The 19,662-nt window shown below is 43.1% G+C and overlaps 8 protein-coding genes across 8 annotated transcripts; 4 read left to right on the plus strand and 4 right to left on the minus strand.

Moving 5' to 3' along the window:
* Positions 1-1,001: 1,001 nt before the first annotated feature.
* On the minus strand, positions 1,002-1,494 carry LOC111168534 (histone H4). Its single transcript, XM_022562287.3, has one exon. It carries the CDS (start codon positions 1,386-1,388, stop codon positions 1,077-1,079), a length of 312 nt encoding a protein of 103 aa, XP_022417995.1. The 5' UTR covers positions 1,389-1,494; the 3' UTR covers positions 1,002-1,076.
* A 974-nt stretch (positions 1,495-2,468) lies between these two features.
* Positions 2,469-5,559, minus strand: LOC111168516 (histone H3.1-like). Its single transcript, XM_089918445.1, has one exon. The coding sequence runs from the start codon at positions 5,505-5,507 to the stop codon at positions 5,097-5,099; it is 411 nt and encodes a 136-aa protein (XP_089774571.1). The 5' UTR covers positions 5,508-5,559; the 3' UTR covers positions 2,469-5,096.
* Positions 3,926-8,633, plus strand: LOC111168508 (histone H1.3-like). Its single transcript, XM_089918442.1, has one exon. The coding sequence runs from the start codon at positions 4,233-4,235 to the stop codon at positions 4,866-4,868; it is 636 nt and encodes a 211-aa protein (XP_089774568.1). The 5' UTR covers positions 3,926-4,232; the 3' UTR covers positions 4,869-8,633.
* LOC111168514 (histone H2A type 1) lies at positions 5,570-8,768 on the minus strand. The gene has a single exon (XM_089918446.1). The coding sequence runs from the start codon at positions 8,654-8,656 to the stop codon at positions 8,264-8,266; it is 393 nt and encodes a 130-aa protein (XP_089774572.1). The 5' UTR covers positions 8,657-8,768; the 3' UTR covers positions 5,570-8,263.
* A 106-nt stretch (positions 8,769-8,874) lies between these two features.
* On the plus strand, positions 8,875-13,965 carry LOC111168530 (histone H2B type 1-C/E/F/G/I-like). Its single transcript, XM_089918448.1, has one exon. The coding sequence runs from the start codon at positions 8,974-8,976 to the stop codon at positions 9,352-9,354; it is 381 nt and encodes a 126-aa protein (XP_089774574.1). The 5' UTR covers positions 8,875-8,973; the 3' UTR covers positions 9,355-13,965.
* LOC111168529 (histone H2B type 1-C/E/F/G/I) lies at positions 13,682-14,163 on the minus strand. Its single transcript, XM_022562282.3, has one exon. It carries the CDS (start codon positions 14,107-14,109, stop codon positions 13,729-13,731), a length of 381 nt encoding a protein of 126 aa, XP_022417990.1. The 5' UTR covers positions 14,110-14,163; the 3' UTR covers positions 13,682-13,728.
* A 208-nt stretch (positions 14,164-14,371) lies between these two features.
* LOC111168517 (histone H2A type 1-B) lies at positions 14,372-14,844 on the plus strand. The gene has a single exon (XM_022562269.3). The coding sequence runs from the start codon at positions 14,436-14,438 to the stop codon at positions 14,826-14,828; it is 393 nt and encodes a 130-aa protein (XP_022417977.2). The 5' UTR covers positions 14,372-14,435; the 3' UTR covers positions 14,829-14,844.
* A 918-nt stretch (positions 14,845-15,762) lies between these two features.
* LOC149748152 (histone H3.1) lies at positions 15,763-18,960 on the plus strand. The gene has a single exon (XM_089918444.1). The coding sequence runs from the start codon at positions 15,763-15,765 to the stop codon at positions 16,171-16,173; it is 411 nt and encodes a 136-aa protein (XP_089774570.1). The 3' UTR covers positions 16,174-18,960.
* Positions 18,961-19,662: the final 702 nt, after the last annotated feature.

Below are 19,662 nucleotides of genomic sequence, written 5' to 3' on the forward strand. Positions count from 1 at the left end.
CTGGAAAGAAATACCAGTTGTATCACAATAAACCAAGATGTTTTCACAGAATAAAGACCATTCTGAGGACACCAAAGAATACAGTGGCATGCTGACAATCCTGAGAGACTGTAGAAAGTTTACAGTAGGTAAGAAAAGGAAATGGGTAACCCACTTGAGAACTGCTCATTTTGCCTTATTTCCTGATGTGTAGAGAACAAGGTGGGATTTGACTCAGGAAGACCTGGATTTGAAGGCCCAGTCCAGCACTTTTTGTCAGGATACATGTTATGCAACTCTCATCTATAATTTAAGGTAAATGTGCTTGTAATCAAGTCTAAGAATATTCAAGATAAAGAATCAACATAAGTTGGTAAACATAAACCTGTATATTTATATCAAGCATTTATATCAACCTTAATAAAAGCTTATTTTGGATTGAGAAACCAGTAGCTTTGGACATGGGAAGACAGCTCAGAGAAGCAGAGACAAGTTGTCCTGTCTCCATTCCACTTTTAAATAAGAAACGCCAAGTACTCTTTTATTTTACTTAAGTATAGTTGATTCACAATGTTAATTTCCAAGTACTCTTATTGTTTCTCTGGTAGAACTTGACTGCCTTCGACATATTTTATGTTGATTGATCATCCCCCTTTCTCCTCCACCATTTATCATGTGATATCCAAGAAGGCAGACTGTTTTAATGTCTCCAGCCCACAGAAGTGTCTACGTTCCATTTTCCTAGCATCAGGGTTTACCTCTTACCTCTTCTGTGATGTTCTCCACCTTTTTTCACTGACAGTTGTGCAAAATGTCATCTGCAGTTTACTGTCCTGTTGGTCTCCTAGCTATAAGCACACTAAATACATTGAATATACAGTTCGACCTGAGGTTATGGACCAGCTTTAGCGACCTACCTGAAACATACAAAAAAAAAATCAGATAAAATCAACTTAAATTTACAGATTGTAAACAGTACTTGACCTAAACATCTTAACAAAATATTAGAAAGCGCAAAACTCTTTTGAGTGAAAGAATAGGTGGCCCTGAAAAGGGCCTTTGGTTTTAGTAGGCTCAGGGAGATGGCCAACAGGAGTTCAGCCGCCAAAGCCATAAAGAGTGCGGCCCTGCCGCTTGAGCGCGTAGACCACGTCCATGGCGGTGACAGTCTTGCGCTTGGCGTGCTCAGTGTAGGTTACAGCGTCCCGGATCACGTTCTCCAGAAACACTTTCAACACCCCACGGGTCTCCTCGTAGATAAGACCAGAGATACGCTTGACGCCACCGCGTCGGGCTAAGCGACGGATAGCAGGCTTAGTGATGCCCTGGATATTATCTCGCAGAACTTTGCGGTGGCGCTTGGCGCCACCCTTCCCCAGCCCCTTTCCACCTTTACCACGCCCAGACATCACGAAAGTACAGCAATCACACCCGCAGCGAAGTGATCTCCACAGCGCCACTTAGGCGTTTTATAGTAATGTGACGGACCTGTTTGAAAACTGCAAGAGCAGGGGCGGTGACCACATTCAGTTCCCACCCTTCGCTTATTTGTCCCTTGCTCAGAGCTGTGGCAACTATGAGGGGCGCCTGAAGCGACAGTGGATCCTGGAGTTGGGATTTAATAAATGCTCCTATATATGGGTACGTGTGTTTGTGCATCCGTACAATACGGGCAGCCGTTAAGTGGGGCAACAGATCATACACTTTCCACAAAGAAGCCTGATACTTGTTCTTCAGTCTTTCCAAAATATGAAATAATCAGTTAGTACACGCTGTTGTCCCTTATAAAATACTTTAAATACGGTTTTAAATAAATCATATCTTTATTGTTTAAGCTTCCATTAGTTTTGTCCCTTTATGTTTGGTTAACTAAGCAGAGCTCTTTGGTATGCAGGCTGCATGACCCCATAGAGGGAACTAAAAATATAAGAAGGTTACACGTTTAAGAGGTCAAGTCAGGTTAAAAATCACTGAGCGCTACATTGGAGATTTATAAATATGTATATCCCAAAGTGATAAAAACCTTGTTCTGCTGTAAGTCTAAGATTTATGGTTTGATTATATATTTAATTGTGGACAGTTTGTATCTGGCATTGTATCTGTCACTGCATTCTATTTCTGCAACCAGGTGGCATTACAGTGTCCGGTCAAGCTCTGGAGACAGCCTTCTCTACATACTAACTTGTGACCTTGGGCAGCTTACACTCAGTTTTTTTCCTTTCATCGATAAATGTATAAGAAAGTGTAAATTATAGAGCACTTGAATTTAAAAGAGATAATCCAAATTGCTTAAAATAATATCTGTAAATAAGTAATCACTCAGCATTTTTTATCATGACATATTATAGTGTCATGTCTGCTCCCAACTCCTCCACTCAAGATTCACTCCTCTAAAGTGAAAGTCTAAGTGATTATCTAATTTACTAAAACCTTCTTTTTGAGGACTCCTCAAAATAATAAATACCTAAAGATTTAATTTATGGTTAATTCCCTTGAGTTCCAGCTGACTTGGATAGCTTTGGCTTTTTCTCCATGGTCTGTGAAGAGGCCCAAGTTCATCAAAGCAGTTCCATGAGTTTACACTGCACAGAAACAAATTCCAGAATGGCGTTCTTAACCTGGGCTATATAGATGGATTCAGAGCATCTGTAAACTTGTATTGAGCAAAACCTCTCTCTTTGTCTTTACTTTATACTCCAAGTGAACCTTAGCATTTCCTCCACTTGTGAATGCAGGCAACAAACAGTGTGAGTGGCAGGACCTGTGCTATATTCATAACCATGTTGCAGTTGCAGCCGTCAATATCTCAATCTCTAATATTGTTTAAATATATTACACCTTCTAAACTGTAGTAATTCTTGGTCATATGGGTAATCTTGTTATTTAATGTATTAATAAAGAAGCACATGTTAATACTTCACCAATTTGGATTTTTGATAATGGTATTTTAATACAACTGTTTTCCTTTGTAATCCTATGTATATTATCTTAAGCACTGAAAAGCATTATTCTGGGAAGGGACTCATAAGGTTTATCAGAAATACAAAGAAGTCCATGGCTGCTTCAAAATAAACATATGTTAAAGACAAACAGTCTGAGGCCTGAAGAAGAAAATCAAAGCACTTTCTACCATCAATCTATTTCCTACTGAACATAACGCATAACCTATAATGTGTTTCCTATAAACCTATATCCTTGCTTAAATAAGAAATGTAGTAATGAATATAAATGCTTTTCAATTTCCCTCTCTTAAGGGAATTCTATATAAGTATGTGTGGGAGTATTGTGCGTGTGTATATTCCTTAATTCTTTTACTTGGATACTTTGCCAAAGTTTATCTTCCAAAGCATGACAGAACCCTGAACCCAAGAGCTTGTGAACATTTTAATAACTGATCCTTCCTAATAAAGTCAATGTAAATAAGTGAATCTTTAAAGCCCCATAAAGCGGTCCAACTCTATTTTATGACTGTACCTGGACCTCCTCTGCCATCAGCTAGTGCAACACAAGCCCAACTACCAGGTCAAGAGGATCATTGATTATTGCTTTTGCTATTTTCCTACATAAATTTTGAATGCTTAAAGCCCCCAAATTAACTAACCCTCTAAATAGTCACAAAAAGCTATGATAAAACTTTTCCAAACTAAATAATGACTTTTCTTATCAGATATTGCTGTTATTCCAAGCAGCCTTTACTACAGTTCTTGTACAGAAATCCTGAAAGAACCTGTGTTATTTCTCCTCATATGAAACAGATTTTCCAGGTAAATGTCAATGAGAATCAAGCAGTTGTTGAAGGCATGAAAAGCCAAGAATGTATAGAACGTCCCTTGAGAGCAAGCTATTGAAGACATAAAGAGAAGAATTTATATTTTAAACGAAACTCAAAAAGTTGTCTCTCTGACCTGTGAATCTGTAGGAGTGTCGGGGGATTTTGAAAAAGGCTGAGACCAAAGTGATAAAAACTGGAAGAAGAAACTGTAAAGGTCTCAAAGCTTGAGCTGTCCCGGTTCATTGTAGAATATAACTGGTGTGGTTCGGCCACAGGAGATTTTTAATTTTTTGCTTTCCTGAACTGTAACAAACACAACTCCGAGACAGAACTGAGACTAGGTTGCTTTCAAGCTGGAAGCCAGCTGGGAACCAATCAGCGCGCAGTGGCGCTGTGTGTATATGTAACACACACATTCTCGGTCTGGGTACTCAACTCTGAGTCTTTAATTTTTTACTGTTAGGCATCTACACCAACAACCATGTCTGAAACCGTACCTGCTGCGCCTCCTGTTACTTCTGCGGAAAAGACGCCTGTGAAGAAGAAGGCTCGCAAGTCTGCCGGTGCCGTGAAGCGCAAGGCGTCCAGGCCCCCGGTATCCGAGCTCATCATCAAGGCTGTCAGCAATTCCAAGGAGCGCAGCGGCGTGTCCCTGGCTGCGCTCAAGAAGGCGCTGGCAGCTGGCGGCTACGACGTGGAGAAGAACAACAGTCGGATCAAGCTGGGTCTCAAGAGCCTGGTGAGTAAGGGCACCCTGGTGCAGACCAAGGGCACTGGCGCCTCGGGCTCTTTCAAGCTCAACAAGAAGTCGGCCACCGGGGAAGCCAAGCCCAAAGCCGAGAAAGCGAGCGCGACCAACCCCAAGAAGGCTACTGGGGCAAAGAAGCCCAAGAAGGCCACAGGCGCTGCCAGTCCGAAAAAAACCGCTAAGAAGACCCCGAAGGCAAAGAAACCATTAGCAGGCACCGGGGCCAAGAAAGTGGTCAAGAGCCCGAAAAAGGTGAAGACAGCCAGACCGAAGATAGTCAAGAGTCCAGCCAAGGCCAGAATTCATAAGCACAAGGTAGCCAAGCTTAAAGCGGTCAAGCCAAAAAAGGCGGCCCCCAAAAAGAAGTAAGAAAAAAAGACTTGAGTACCTTAAAGGCTCTTTTCAGAGCCACCCAATTAATCTTAAAGAACTTGTAACACCATTTTTGCCGGAGGCGGAGGTTGGGAGGAGCGGTTTTATTTCCTCGCTCGGAATGGAGGTCCCCAGCGCACAGGAATCTTTCACAGAAAAGGTGGTTGGCCCTGAAAAGAGTCTTTGGGTTTTTCAGAGGTTGGCACTTAATCGGGAGAAACAAATCTACGCCCTCTCCCCGCGGATGCGGCGGGCCAAGTGGATGTCCTTGGGCATGATGGTGACGCGCTTGGCGTGGATGGCACACAGGTTGGTGTCCTCGAAGAGCCCCACCAGGTAGGCCTCGCACGCCTCCTGCAGCGCCATCACGGCCGAGCTCTGGAAGCGCAGGTCGGTCTTGAAGTCCTGCGCGATCTCGCGCACCAGGCGCTGGAACGGCAGCTTGCGGATCAGCAGCTCCGTGGACTTCTGGTAGCGGCGGATCTCGCGCAGGGCCACCGTGCCGGGCCGGTAGCGGTGCGGCTTCTTCACGCCGCCCGTGGCCGGCGCGCTCTTGCGCGCCGCCTTAGTGGCCAGCTGCTTGCGCGGAGCTTTGCCGCCGGTGGACTTGCGAGCGGTCTGCTTAGTACGAGCCATGACAGATTTCCCGAAAGCAGCTAGCTGGTGGAAAAATGAAAGCCTGCCTCCCGCCCCCCCTCCCACTGGTGTATATAAAGAGTTCCGTTCTGATTGGACAAGGCATTTGTTCCTTGCGGCTCGCAGTGAAGGTATTGGTAGCGAGGTTCACTCTCCGACATCAGCCTCCCTTTGAATGGCTATTTTCAACCCTTTCTCACCTTTATCTTCCTTATGCTGTTTCTTTACAATGTTCTTTGGCTTTTCTCCGCAGAACTTAACACAAATTATTACAATGCTTAATCTTGTTTGCAGAATAAAAATTTTAAACTTTGGTACCTGAAACTGGCTTTCTTTTGATCAACTTTTTGAAAAGGCGTGTTGGATGTGATTGGCCAAGAGATTTTTATACCCTCATTCAAATGTAAGGCTAATTTTACGTCAATTTCTTGTTTTCTCTTTTTAAACTCTTAGAGATTTTTTAAAATAACAAAATACTTTCCTTTTATTTCCCCTTTTATATTACAGGTAAGTCGTGTTTTGGTAGATTATATTATATATGAATTTCATTTCAGGATAGTAAAGGGGGTAGTTACAGTATTTGTTATAGAAAAAGAGTGCTGGGTCTGATAGAATTGAGGACCATCAGTTTAGGGGTCCAGAGATCATATGAAAGCAGAACTCCAGCCCCCTGAATACATCCTCCTCTACCTTCCCCATAAGACGTAACGTGGCTTGCCCTTAAGTCTTATGATGAGCCCTTGCACTGCATTCCAAGCTATCATGCACCAGTGTCAGTTTTCTGGCTTGGGGTAAGAGCTGTGGCCACAGGAGGAGAAAGGAATCCCTACTATTAAGATGCATTGTGTTTTAAAGATATATGTAAGTTTCAGATTTTACAAAAACTAAAGAATTTACACCTATATAGCTTGTGATCTGATCATATGTCTGAGGGTTCTTTAGGGCCATATTCAAAAAGAGAGGGAGGGGAGAGAGGAAAGGAGAAAGAAATAAAACTTTTTGGAAACTATTATTATTATTATTATTTACTATTAAGGAATCTACTTGTATGACTACCATGAATCCCAGGCTGGGTTAACAGTGAAAAGTTCTGGAGGTAACTACACCCCACTCTGGACAGTCTGGTTATAACCACAGTCTTCTCTCTCTACCTCAAATGAAAGCCCAGCTGCATGAGTCCTCAATCTCTGAAGTCCTCTTCATGGAAGATGCCAAAGCCAGCTGTGTGAGAGGTTTTATCAGAGGAGAGGACGACTTTGTCCTCCCAGAAGACAAACCCTCTGCTTTCTGAGGCAGGTAGCAACCCCAAACCTGCGCAGGCCTCAATTCTTGAAGATTTTCGGAATGCACTAAAACCATTAACTCTGATTAATTTCATGCTTGCTATTATATTAACAAATGTTTACTTTTCACTAACTATAACATTCTCACATAAAAGCACCCCACTACGTTTCACAATTTCAACTGAGCTTCGTGTAAAATGGTGTTAAGAAAAACTCAAAACTTGTAAATGGTACACAAGTATGTCCCGTAAAGTCATGCTGAAGCCTTTGTTAAGCTCTGCCTAAACAAATTCTAGCTCCAGGCTATGCAGTATTGTATTCTTTTTTTTTTTGTATTGGAAACAATTTATTAGGAAAAAATATGGAAGCTTTTTTTATAACAATTTTGATAAATACAAATGTTGACAAATCAGAGTGTATAGAGAGCATATTGGTTATTTGGGAAATTGTATCATAAAATGGATGGGCTCCACAAATTCTTCAATGTACTTGAAAAAAAGAGTGCTAAGTCAGTTTGGACTGTTGTCACAAAGTACCATAAACGGGACGGGGTGGGGGCTTGTAAACAACAAAAATGTATTTCTCAGTCATAGAGGCTGGAAGTCTGAGATCTAGGTGCCGGGATCATCGCCTTCTGGAGAGGACCCTCTTCCGGGTTGCAGACTGTCAGCTTCTCATTGTGTCCGGCTGTTCGGCCACGTCCCAGTCGGGCAGCGGTAGGTCAGTGGAGCGGAGTCGGCCCGGGTCTCCTCCGCCCTGAGGAGGGGTCGACCGGCACCGCGCACGAAGCGGCCCTGGCGGGAGGGAGACCAGGGGGTCGGGGGTCTGTGGGGAGCTTGACTCGCAGTCACTTCCGAGGGGACGCTGAGCCCCCAGAGCTGGGGGCTGACTGGCCTCCGCACTCCAACGAGGGGGTGGTCAGGAAGGAGGGACGCTGTCCCTGGGGCCCAGTATTTACAATTAATTAGGGCCCAGCTCAGTAGAGTTGAGACTGGCTATTAAAAACAAGTATGAATTAGAGATCAACTTGTCCCACTAGGATGCAAAACAATTCCTTTCAACATGAGATAGTACTAAAGGAGTGGTTTAAATGATCTTGTAGGTCACCAACTAGATTTGCACCTAAACTTTCAACATTTACCAAGTATTATTCTACCATTATCTTTTTCTGAGGGTTAACAACTGAGGGCTTGCAGCACTGATGGACTTAATTACTTGTGATACAAGGTCTCTCTATATCATTTTTACTTAGCTAAAGAGTACTTTTTTGATTACTTTAAAGAGTATGATTAGTTTGCATTTCATAAGAGTGTAAATATATCTTCTAAGTTGACAAAATGTGATGAGAATCATTTTCAACAACCTGCTTAAATAAGGAAAATGTAAGCCCTTTTAATGAATACGTGGGTGGCTCTGAAAAGAGCCTTTGGTTAAGATTGATTCCTCAAAGATCAAGAATTTGAATACTGCAGTTTACTTGCCCTTGGCCTTGTGGTGACTCTCAGTCTTCTTAGGCAGCAGCACGGCCTGGATGTTGGGCAGGACGCCGCCCTGAGCGATTGTGACTTTGCCCAGCAGCTTGTTGAGCTCCTCGTCGTTGCGGATGGCCAGCTGCAGATGACGCGGAATGATACGCGTCTTCTTGTTGTCGCGCGCCGCGTTGCCCGCCAGCTCCAAGATCTCGGCCGTCAGGTACTCCAGCACCGCCGCCAGGTACACCGGCGCGCCGGCTCCGACCCGCTCGGCGTAGTTGCCTTTGCGGAGCAGGCGGTGCACTCGGCCCACAGGAAACTGGAGCCCAGCCCGAGAAGAACGGGTCTTAGCCTTGGCACGAGCCTTCCCACCTTGTTTTCCGCGTCCCGACATCTCATCAATCTAGTCAAGGTGCTTAGCGAAGAAGAAGCGAAACGAAAGTACAAATTTTCTTAACAAATGAGAAGCAATTATACTTCGAAGCCGAATCGTAAATTACACTGTTTGATTGGTTAAAAGGGTCTAAAAGCTTGCAACCAATTAAAAAGGAGACCTGCTGTCACATAATTTGCATACCACCGAACAACGTGGAAAATTTATCCAATCAAAGTGTAAAGTTTTAAATACCATATTTGCATACTAGCTCTACAAATATCCTGAGTGATGTTTCCACGACATACTTTCTTCTTTAACTTGGCGTGGTGTTCGTCATGCCTGAGCCGGCCAAGTCCGTTCCCGCCCCGAAGAAGGGCTCCAAGAAAGCGGTGACCAAAGCCCAGAAGAAAGATGGCAAGAAGCGCAAGCGCAGCCGCAAGGAGAGCTATTCTGTGTACGTGTACAAGGTCCTGAAGCAGGTCCACCCGGACACTGGCATCTCGTCCAAGGCCATGGGCATCATGAACTCTTTCGTCAATGACATCTTCGAGCGCATCGCGGGCGAGGCGTCGCGCCTGGCACATTACAACAAGCGCTCGACTATCACGTCGAGGGAGATCCAGACGGCCGTGCGCCTACTGCTGCCCGGGGAGCTGGCCAAGCACGCCGTGTCCGAGGGCACCAAGGCTGTCACCAAGTACACCAGCTCCAAGTGACCCCAAGAAAAAAGTGCTTTTCGTGGTTAGTCTCAAAGGCTCTTTTAAGAGCCACCCACTTTTTCAGCACAAGAGCTGTAATGATTCGGTTCTAATATAACTGCGATAATAGACTCAATTTTAATTTATTGAAACGGACTTGTTGCTAACACTTAAAGTACACAGCATTTTGTTTTGAAAATAAAATATGTATTTACTTTCTAGGTAAATGGTAGCATAGCCTTCTCTTGCTTTCACTGCTCACTTTGGCTACAAGGCTAGCCAAGTGTGGACGTGTAAGTATCATTTGAACTGCTGTGATGTAGTGTGCCCTACGAACTGACTCCATGAAAAGCGAAGAGGATTTAAGAAATCCTCTTAAATCCTTGGCAATGCCTTGTTAGTGCTGTGTGGTAGTAAGAAGAATATGTACATGCATTCGATTTGATTAAAGCAATATAACTTTTCTATGTATTAATGGGAGCAGCACAGTTAATGTGCATAGAAATTGAAAAACGAGTATCACCGGTTCCAGGATAGGACCATTTAATTGTAAGGAGAATTTTTCCAAGGTTTGGCTAATGAAAAGTTAGACCATTGCCGAACCCACTGGCAGTTCAGGAAAGAAATACCCTTAAAATATTTTGGTGCCTCCTCTCCCTTAAATTATGTTATTTTCTCTCAGGGTGGATGTTATGATTATTTTGCCCTAGTCAGAAAAAAAAAAAACTTTTTAAATGAAAATAATTCATACCACCACCACTCTTCTGTCCTATGTATACATATATAACAGTCATGAAAATTGACACTTTTCTCATAATCACAAACCTGCTTAAGTTTATAAACTGCCATAAATGGCATCCCATATGGAACAAATACTAAGAATGTATTTACAACATATTTTTAGGATTTCAACCCTGGTAGGAAAAAAGTACTAATAGTCTATAATCTTGTGTAATTAATGACTACCAGGCTTCCCATTCCCAACACAACACATAAATATGCACACACAACATACACCAAAAAATGCATAAACATTCAAACAATACATATAAAGAACAAAAGCAAAATTTTTTAAATGTAAAAGAATGAAAACTAAAAATAACAGATAGCTGTATTTGAGAGTTTATGTTATTGTAAATAGTCAATTTTTGCTTTCTGTAGTCCCAGAGGTAAACATCTACACCAGGTCTATATGAGCTTTAGGGGAGTATATGAAATCCAAGAAATTACATACAATAGTGTGTCCGTATGTTCGTCTTCCCACCAGAACAGAAAGTATATAGCATTCTGTCAAATTCTAAAAATACTGTCACTTACTGTGCTAGGCAGAATGATGCCTCCCCACTTACGTCTACCTTTTAATCTCTGGAGTCTGTGAATATGTTAGGATACATAACAAATGGGAATTACGGTGGCAGATGGCACTGACTTTAAATAGGATTATCCTAGGGAATTCCCTGGAGGTCCAGCGGTTAGGGCTCCGAGCTTCCACTGCAGGGGACATGGGTTCAATCCCTGTTCGGGGAATTAAGATCCCGCATGCTGTGCTTGGCGAAATAAATAAATAGGATTATCCTAGATAATCCAAGTGAACCCAATATAATTACAAGGGCCCTTAACAATGGAAGAGGGAATCAGAGTACAGAACCAGAGAGATGGCAATGTGAGAAGAATTTGGTCAGATACTGTTGGCTTTCAAATCTAGCAAAGGGCTCTGAGCCAAGGAACAAGGAAAATCCTCAGGAGCTGGAAAAGACAGGAAACAGATTTCCACCGTTAGAGGCCCAAGCCCTCTGACACCATTTTAGTTCAATGAAATTCATTTCAGAATATTGATCTAAAGAACCATAAAATTATAAATGTATTGTTGTAAGCCACTGTATTTGTGATAATTTGTCAGACCACCAATTGAAAAGGCACTCACGTTTAAGAATTATTGATTAATGTATTCAATGAGCTTTAAGATTATAACTACATATGTTTAAATTTAACAGTGTAAATATAAAAATGACTATAGATACAAGTAAATTCTTCCTAAAGTTGCAGGCTCACATAATTTTGACATTGTTTTAATTTTAACAGCGGCAATTTACATTTCCTTTTTGTTCTTCAATTTTTATTTACTTTTGGCTGCGTTGGGTCTTCGTTGCCGCGGGCTGCGCGTGGGCTTTCTCTAGTTGCGGTGATCGGGGGCTACGCTTTGTTGCGGTGCGCGGGCTTCTCATTGCGGTGGCTTCTCTTGTTGCAGAGCACGCAGGTTTCGGTAGTTGTGGCTCACGGGCTCTAGAGTTCAGGCTCAGGCTCAGTAGTTGCGGTGCACGGGCTTGGTTGCTCCATGTAGGATCTTACAGGACCGGGGCTCGAACCCGTGTCTCCTGCAGTGAGAGGCGGATTCTTAACCACTGACCACCAGGGAAGTCCCCTACGTTTCCTTTTCAGCTAGTGTGTCTAGGGTGTCTGATTTTAACAGCAGAAAGTCTAATTTCATGGAGCAGCACTTTGTTCATTCATTATAGTATTGTTACTTCTGATTATAATACTATATCAAAAAGCTTGTCTTCATTATATGTAAAGTGTAGGAGTAATGGGAAAATTTACCTCATAATGTCCATAAATAACTTCATGAATTGCAAATCAAATTGTAATGTTTGCTTTCATTGTAACTACTGCATTTGTTTACACAAAACTGTCAATGAGTTGGTTTCAGCAATATCCTTTTTTGTTTGTTTTTTGTTTTGTTTTTGGCCGTACCACGCGGCTTCTGGGATCTTTATTCCCCGACCAGGGATTGAACCAGGGGTCAAGGCAGTTGGAAGCGCGGATCCCTAACCACTGGACAGCTTGGGAACTCCTATAACATTCTCTCTTTCTCTTTTTTTTTTAAAATAAATTTATTTTATTTTATTTTTGGCTGCGTTGGGTCTTCACTGCTGCACGTGGGCTTTTCTCTGGTTGGGGCGAGGGGGACTACTCTTTGTTGCAGTGCGCAGACTTCTTATTGTGGTGGCTTCTCTTGTTGCCGAGCATGGGCTCTAGTAGTTGTGACACGCGGGCTCAGTAGTTGTGGCTCACGGGCTCTAGACAGGCTCAGTAGTTGTGGCGCACTGGCTTAGTTGCTCCGAGGCATGTGAGATCTTCCCGGACCAGGGCTCTAACCCGTGTCCTCTGCATTTGGCAGGCGGATTTCCTAACCACTGCGCCACCAGGGAAGCCCAACATTCTCATTTTTAAAGTAAGGAACAGAGGCTGTGAGAACCAAAGATTATTTACCTCACAGAACTCAAATTCCAACCAATGTCTTCTGATGCAATTTTCTTTCAAAGATGTCTAGATAGAATTCAAAAACACTTCACATGTACAGATTTCTCAGCACTTTAGGAAGTATTTTTGCATGAATTACCTCCTCTCCCAGCACTAGGCTACATCCCTTTTCTTGGTGCATTTCTTATTCATCTTTCATGATGTGTCCCGAATCAGCCAAAAAGGAAGACATGGTTAGGCTAGGAGATGAAGCTCCAGATCCCAAAGGCCTGCATGCTGCACTCCAATTCGACTCACTTCTTTTGTCTCCTGGAATACATGCTTTACCTACCTGGGAGAACTGATGGTGATAAACCCTTCTGAGATCGAGAGTAAGGAAAATGTATGATTATCAAAGTGTCTGACGCTGAAACGAAGTGAAATAAACAAAAGGTTTAAATCAAGGGAGGCTTGACACCATGCATTAGTCAGTGTCCAGTCAGGAAAAGAGAAAACTCTTGGTTATTTTTACAAAGATAATTTAATAAAAGTTACACAGGTTTTGGAAGGAAGAGCAAAACCCGAGCTGAAGTGTTTCAGAAACAACTGAAACTGGACCACATATAGGGGTCTGGGCACACAGGAGAAGGCAGAGGTACTAGAATGTCGAAGTTTGGAGCGGAGGCCGGGTGGAGGTAAGGCTCTGAATTCTGTGGGGTGGGGCATGATTCTGGGAGTGTAGGATCCATTCTGGGGAAAGGGCCGGGGGAAGCTGGGAACTGAAACCAATTCCTGGTACCAGAGTGCCAAACCACAGCTAGGATGGAAGAGTTCCCTTTCCTAATCCCACCCAGCCAGCCTCCCTTGCTTTCGTAATTGAAAATAAGGCGTGGTGGACAGAAACTCTTGGCTTTTTCAGTATAGAATATAGGAAGGTTTGGGAAAGAGGTGAAACAGAAAGAGCCTGTTTTAATAAGCACAAGCGCTTCTCTATACATAGACTTATTTGCAGAAACAACTCAGCCAACTCCAGTATCTAACTGCACTTAGATAACATGCCCAAAACGGGCAACAAGAGGGCATCACAACTCTTCACATGAAAATGTAAGTGGCTCTGAAAAGAGCCTTTGTGTTAACAGCACCTATAAACATTTACTTGGAGCTGGTGTACTTGGTGACAGCCTTGGTGCCCTCAGACACGGCGTGCTTGGCCAGCTCCCCGGGCAGCAGCAGGCGCACGGCCGTCTGGATCTCCCTGGACGTGATGGTCGAGCGCTTGTTATAATGCGCCAGGCGCGACGCCTCGCCCGCAATGCGCTCGAAGATATCATTGACAAACGAATTCATGATGCCCATAGCCTTGGACGAGATGCCGGTGTCCGGGTGGACCTGCTTCAGCACCTTGTACACATACACGGAATAGCTCTCCTTGCGGCTGCGCTTGCGCTTTTTACCATCTTTCTTCTGGGCTTTGGTCACCGCCTTCTTGGAGCCCTTCTTCGGGGCAAGAGCAGACTTAGCTGGTTCAGGCATACTTGCCGAATTCGAAACGCACACTAAAGTATGACTCTCATGTGCCTGCTTACGTCTAGAATCTCGTCTTTTATAGGCGACCTATGCAAATAAGGTGTTCAAGGATATCCAGAACTGATTTGATAATACATTAGTGACGAGATTATGTAAATTTACTTGCATCACATCTCCTTTCTTATTGGTTGTCTAGTAAAAAGACGATTTTAACCAATCCTACCTCGCATTTGACAATTCCACCCAGCTCTATAACTGTCATCTTGTTGCTCCTTATAGAACATTTCTTTTTCGCTTTTCTTGTGGCTGTTTTTCCCCTGCTAGCACTCAGTATGTCTGGGCGCGGGAAGCAAGGAGGCAAAGCTCGCGCCAAGGCTAAGACCCGCTCATCGCGAGCCGGGCTCCAGTTCCCCGTGGGCCGAGTGCATCGGCTGCTCCGAAAAGGCAACTACTCCGAGCGGGTCGGTGCCGGGGCCCCCGTGTACCTGGCGGCAGTGTTGGAGTACCTGACGGCTGAGATCCTGGAGCTGGCGGGCAACGCGGCGCGCGACAACAAGAAGACGCGTATCATTCCGCGCCACCTGCAGCTGGCCATCCGCAACGACGAGGAGCTCAACAAGCTCCTGGGTCGCGTGACCATCGCTCAGGGTGGCGTCCTGCCCAACATCCAGGCTGTGCTGCTGCCTAAGAAGACCGAGAGCCACCACAAGGCCAAGGGCAAGTGAAACGTTTAGCAGTTCTTCAGTCCCCGTTCCGAAAATCAAAGGCTCTTTTCAGAGCCACCCACTTTTCTCCCGGAAAGCGCTGAAATACTTCGTAGTGTAGGAGACGTGTTCAAGTCTTAATGTGTAGTTCCGCTTAAATTTTGTTTATATTAGCCTGTTAAAAGTTTTGCATTTAAAAATGGGAAACCGCTCCCATGTTTGCCACAAAGGGGCTAAATTGTTAGCCGTTGGTCACATTTTATGCACCATAAATTCTTAGAAAAATTCATGAAACTAGCTTTCTGCCATCCCTTTAACTGAAAAGATGCAATACGTTTGTAAACTCACATAAAGAACCCCTGTTAAGGGAATTCTGTGTAAGGACATAAATTTGGGCTTGTAGGCCATGGATAACGTATATGTATGTAAATGACAAAGAATACAGACCATAATGCCTCATGTTGAGTGGTGGTTTTGCATGTACACGAGGTATATACATTATTACATATAATGTATAGTCAAACGAACTTGGTGTCAAAAAGTAAAATATGAATAAAATAAATGAGAGAACAAAGGAGGAATAGCTGACCAATGACATGTCTGGGCGGGCTTTTTAAATTCTGCGAATGACGGCATTATTAGTGAGAATTGTTTAGTCCATTGGTCGTTTCTCCTTTGAGAAAAATTCAATGAATGAAGTACACTAAAATCTCTACTAAGTGAAACCTTACTGTTATGGACTCAATTCAAAGTGGACTATAAACTTGAAATAAAATTTCGATAACTCATTTAATCTTTAATGGAATCCAACCATATTTCTCCTAAAGGCAACGTGAGAACCAATTAGATCACAGCGCGGGAACTAGGAATCAGACTGATCTGCACCCATACATAAGGTCAGAACCGGCACCAGCACCATACTACTCTCCAGCCAGTTTCCTTTTCTGTTATCGTCATGGCTCGTACAAAGCAGACCGCTCGCAAGTCCACCGGCGGCAAGGCGCCGCGCAAGCAGCTGGCCACCAAGGCGGCCCGCAAGAGCGCGCCGGCCACGGGCGGCGTGAAGAAGCCGCACCGCTACCGGCCCGGCACGGTGGCTCTGCGCGAGATCCGCCGCTACCAGAAGTCCACGGAGCTGCTGATCCGCAAGCTGCCGTTCCAGCGCCTGGTGCGCGAGATCGCGCAGGACTTCAAGACCGACCTGCGCTTCCAGAGCTCGGCCGTGATGGCGCTGCAGGAGGCGTGCGAGGCCTACCTGGTGGGGCTCTTCGAGGACACCAACCTGTGTGCCATCCACGCCAAGCGCGTCACCATCATGCCCAAGGACATCCAGCTTGCCCGCCGCATCCGCGGGGAGAGGGCGTAACCCAAGGCTATTGCTTACTCTGAACTGAAAAAGGCTCTTTTTAGAGCCACCTACTTTGTCGATAAGAAAGAACTGTTGTAATGCTTTCCCTTATTTTACCTCCCTAGGCAGTTAATAAACAATAATCGGAAGAAAAACCTCTCTCTACTCTTTTTTTTCTGCCTTATAGCAGGATATAAATTCTGTACTGGAGACTGCACAGGCTGTTCAGACCAGAGAGGCTCCAGGGGACTCTTAACAAACCTCGCTGTTAGTTTCCTCCCATATATTTACCTTCTCACAGTTTGCTGCCCTTAGAAGCCTAAAAGTGCTTTTCTTTGTCCTGTCATTTCTCTACAAATCTAGTCTTTGTTGAAGATGCTATGTAAGCTGGAGTTATAAGCCGCCTCTTTGGATTACTTTCTCCTGGGTCTCTGCTACTGTGTGTATGAAATATACATGTTAATAAACCTGTTTATTTTTCCTTTGCTAATCTGTGTTTTGTTACAGGGGCCCCAGCTGAGAACCAAGATGTACAGCGGGAAAGTTCTCGACCACCACCACCACCACCCGCCCTCCACCTGGGAAAAAGAAGGAAGATTGAATTAAAATCAAACGAGCAAATTTAGATGGAAAAGGTTTATTGTCCTATGGTACAATTATATTATTACCTTTACGTTATCTTTTCTACTGGAAAGAGATAATAGTCACCTCTAATAGACAAAAATCATTGAAATTTTCAATATCCTATAAATTAGCATCTAAATTCATAGACACTTCACAGATATTAGACCCTAATAAATAGTTAAACAGAAATGCCTTCCCGTAGAATAACTAGAAAACACTTGGGCAGGCTTTTTAGACTATGTTCTCATATGACAACAAAACGAAATTCAGTCGGTTCCTTTACCTTAATTTGACATTTATATATATCTTAACAGATTTCAGAGCTGTTCTGTAGTGACCAGGGTCTTTCCTTTATCCTCAGTGAGCCCATGCCTTATAAAGAATATGCCTTCCTGTCTGCAATTTCCACCTTCCTGTATGCTGCTTACCAATGATGATTTGCCATGACGTTGAGTGACAAGTGTTCAATTTCCCGGGCCTAAAGGAAAAGAACCAGCACCTCTCCTAAATCCCCCTTTATTTCCAATCAAGTCACAATTACATGATATCTCACTTACATTTTTTTTCAAAAAGGCAAAATCATGATTCAGCAAATAAAAATGAGTATGTGTCAAAGAGCTTCACTTTTCAATAAATGAACCAACAGGTAAAATGCCATGGTAGGTTCAAAGAACATTTAAGAAATTAGGATATTTACAGAAAATGTAACAAAGAAATGTTAGAACAGGATTGTTAGATTAGTTTAAAATAAAATTATTTTATTATCCAATAGTTCATAAATCTTCCACTGGATAGAAATTATTTGCCTCTCTGCCAGTTAAGTAACTTCACTAATTTTGGTACCTACAGTCAATAGTAAATAGTTAGATGGTCTGAGTACATTTTTATAGAATCCTTGTGTGGCCTATAACCTTGTATATTGGACATCATGGTTCCTCCTTTTTTCCTTACTTCCAAGTCTCAGACAATTTTTCTCACACTGAGGCAGGAGATAGATGAGCCCCAGGCTGAGCAGCTGGAGTTTGTCGCCTGTGGCCAGATGCTCCAAGACAAAGATAATAGCTGGAGCAGAGAGGAGCTGAGTCCTGCCCAGATAAAAGATAAAGAGACCACATATACCTCATTCTCAAGGTCAAGGAAACCTTCCAGACTACACATGCGCAGAAACACTCCTTGGAGGTCAAATAAGGAGGGGTCACCACCCCATAGTAAGTGATGTCAACCTACCCATAAGCCTCTTCGCTAGAATCCATCTTGGCTAAGAGATGCAGGAGCACACGTGGCAGGACCCTGAGATAATCCAAATACGACTTAGAACCAAGAAAAGCAAGATGATTGGTCAAAAGAAACCTGGAAGAGATGCCCCGTATAAGTGATTTAAACTACTGCAAGCACTCAACATTCTGAGTTCACCCAGGTGTACCTATTGAGAAATGGAATATTTCCTGCCATATCAGTAAACAAAGGATGTCACAGCAGAGCTTGCAGCCCTCCAATGTGAGCTGGTGAGCCCTGAGGGAACTTAGGAAGGAAAGAATACCTGCCACCTAGCAGCCATCAGACTGCAGCCACTCTATACAGTGAGCCCTGAGGAAACTCAGGATGTGAAAATACAGGATACTGGCCCCAGACAGCTGAGGTGAATATCAAAGGAATGAGTTCGGTGAGCCCAGACTCTTGCATCTTCCCATACATAGAAAAGAGCTAAATTCCTTAATTTGAGATATCTAGTTTCCTTTAATTAACAATAATCTTTTGATATTCCTGACTACCTGCCCTTTGTTGCAAAATGTCTATAAAACCTGGCTCTCCCCTAGCCTCCTGGGAGCAGTTCTCTCAGGATTACTTGAGATGCTGCCTCCCAGGCTTTTAAGTCCTAAAAATCTCCACCGAATAAAACATAACTCTCAATTTTTAGGTTGTGAATAATTTTTTAAGTCCACACTATTCACAAGTACTCTTTTTCCTCCTCATAAACACTTTAGTTGTTTCACTACTTTCCGTCTCTTTGTGGGAATTCATTTCTGAAAAACCAGGGGGCCAGGGGCCTTGTCACTGGCCACTGTCCCTGGTGGTCTGGTGGCTAGGATCCAGCACTCTCACTACCGTGGCCTGACTTCAGTCTCTAGCCCGGGAACTGAAATCCTGCAGGCTGAGGCCACCCAAGATCAACACAGTGAATCGTTACCAAAAAAAAAAAAAAAATATATATATATATATATATATATATATATATATATATATACACACACATATGTATGTATATAAATATATATATAAACTTTCGAGATAAATTTCTATGACACACCATGGTGTAACTCCTTGACATTCTTATTTTACTCATGCATCAAATAATGGACACTTTAACTTATTATTCTTTCTAGACTCCAAAGTAATTTACCTGATTTTTTAACCTCATTCTCTCTTGGTCTTTACCTACTTTCCAGGAATAGTAAATTGTTTTCTGGCCTTCCTTCTTTTAAGGAAACGCTTTTGTACTTCTACTAAATGATTTCTTTTCTTCTTTTGTTTTATAAAATCACTGAGTGCACAATCTATCAAACAATCTATCAATCAAAGAACACTCATTGCTTTCATAATCAGTTCTGAATGTTCCCTCTCAAGAAACACACTTTTGGGGGAAAAAAAATAAGCATAAATTTTCAGGTACGCTCCATTTCCTGATATTCTGCCCTTGAAGAATTCTAAGGTCAACAATTTTTCTAGTATTCATCTTTTCTTGCCTTGATAAGTAATGGTTTATTCCACAAGCCTGCCTTAGTTCTCTAATGTGATTTTATTTTTTAATTTATTTTTGCAATGCTTCATTCTAGTTGAGACGAGTACCTGTAATTGGGTTTCTTAGAAATACATTGAACGTCC

The sequence above is a fragment of the Delphinapterus leucas genome, chromosome 10 (assembly GCF_059928025.1).
Source record: "Delphinapterus leucas isolate spDelLeu-1000000601 "Yukka" chromosome 10, BTC_Dleu_Yukka2, whole genome shotgun sequence".
Lineage (NCBI taxonomy): Eukaryota > Metazoa > Chordata > Mammalia > Artiodactyla > Monodontidae > Delphinapterus > Delphinapterus leucas.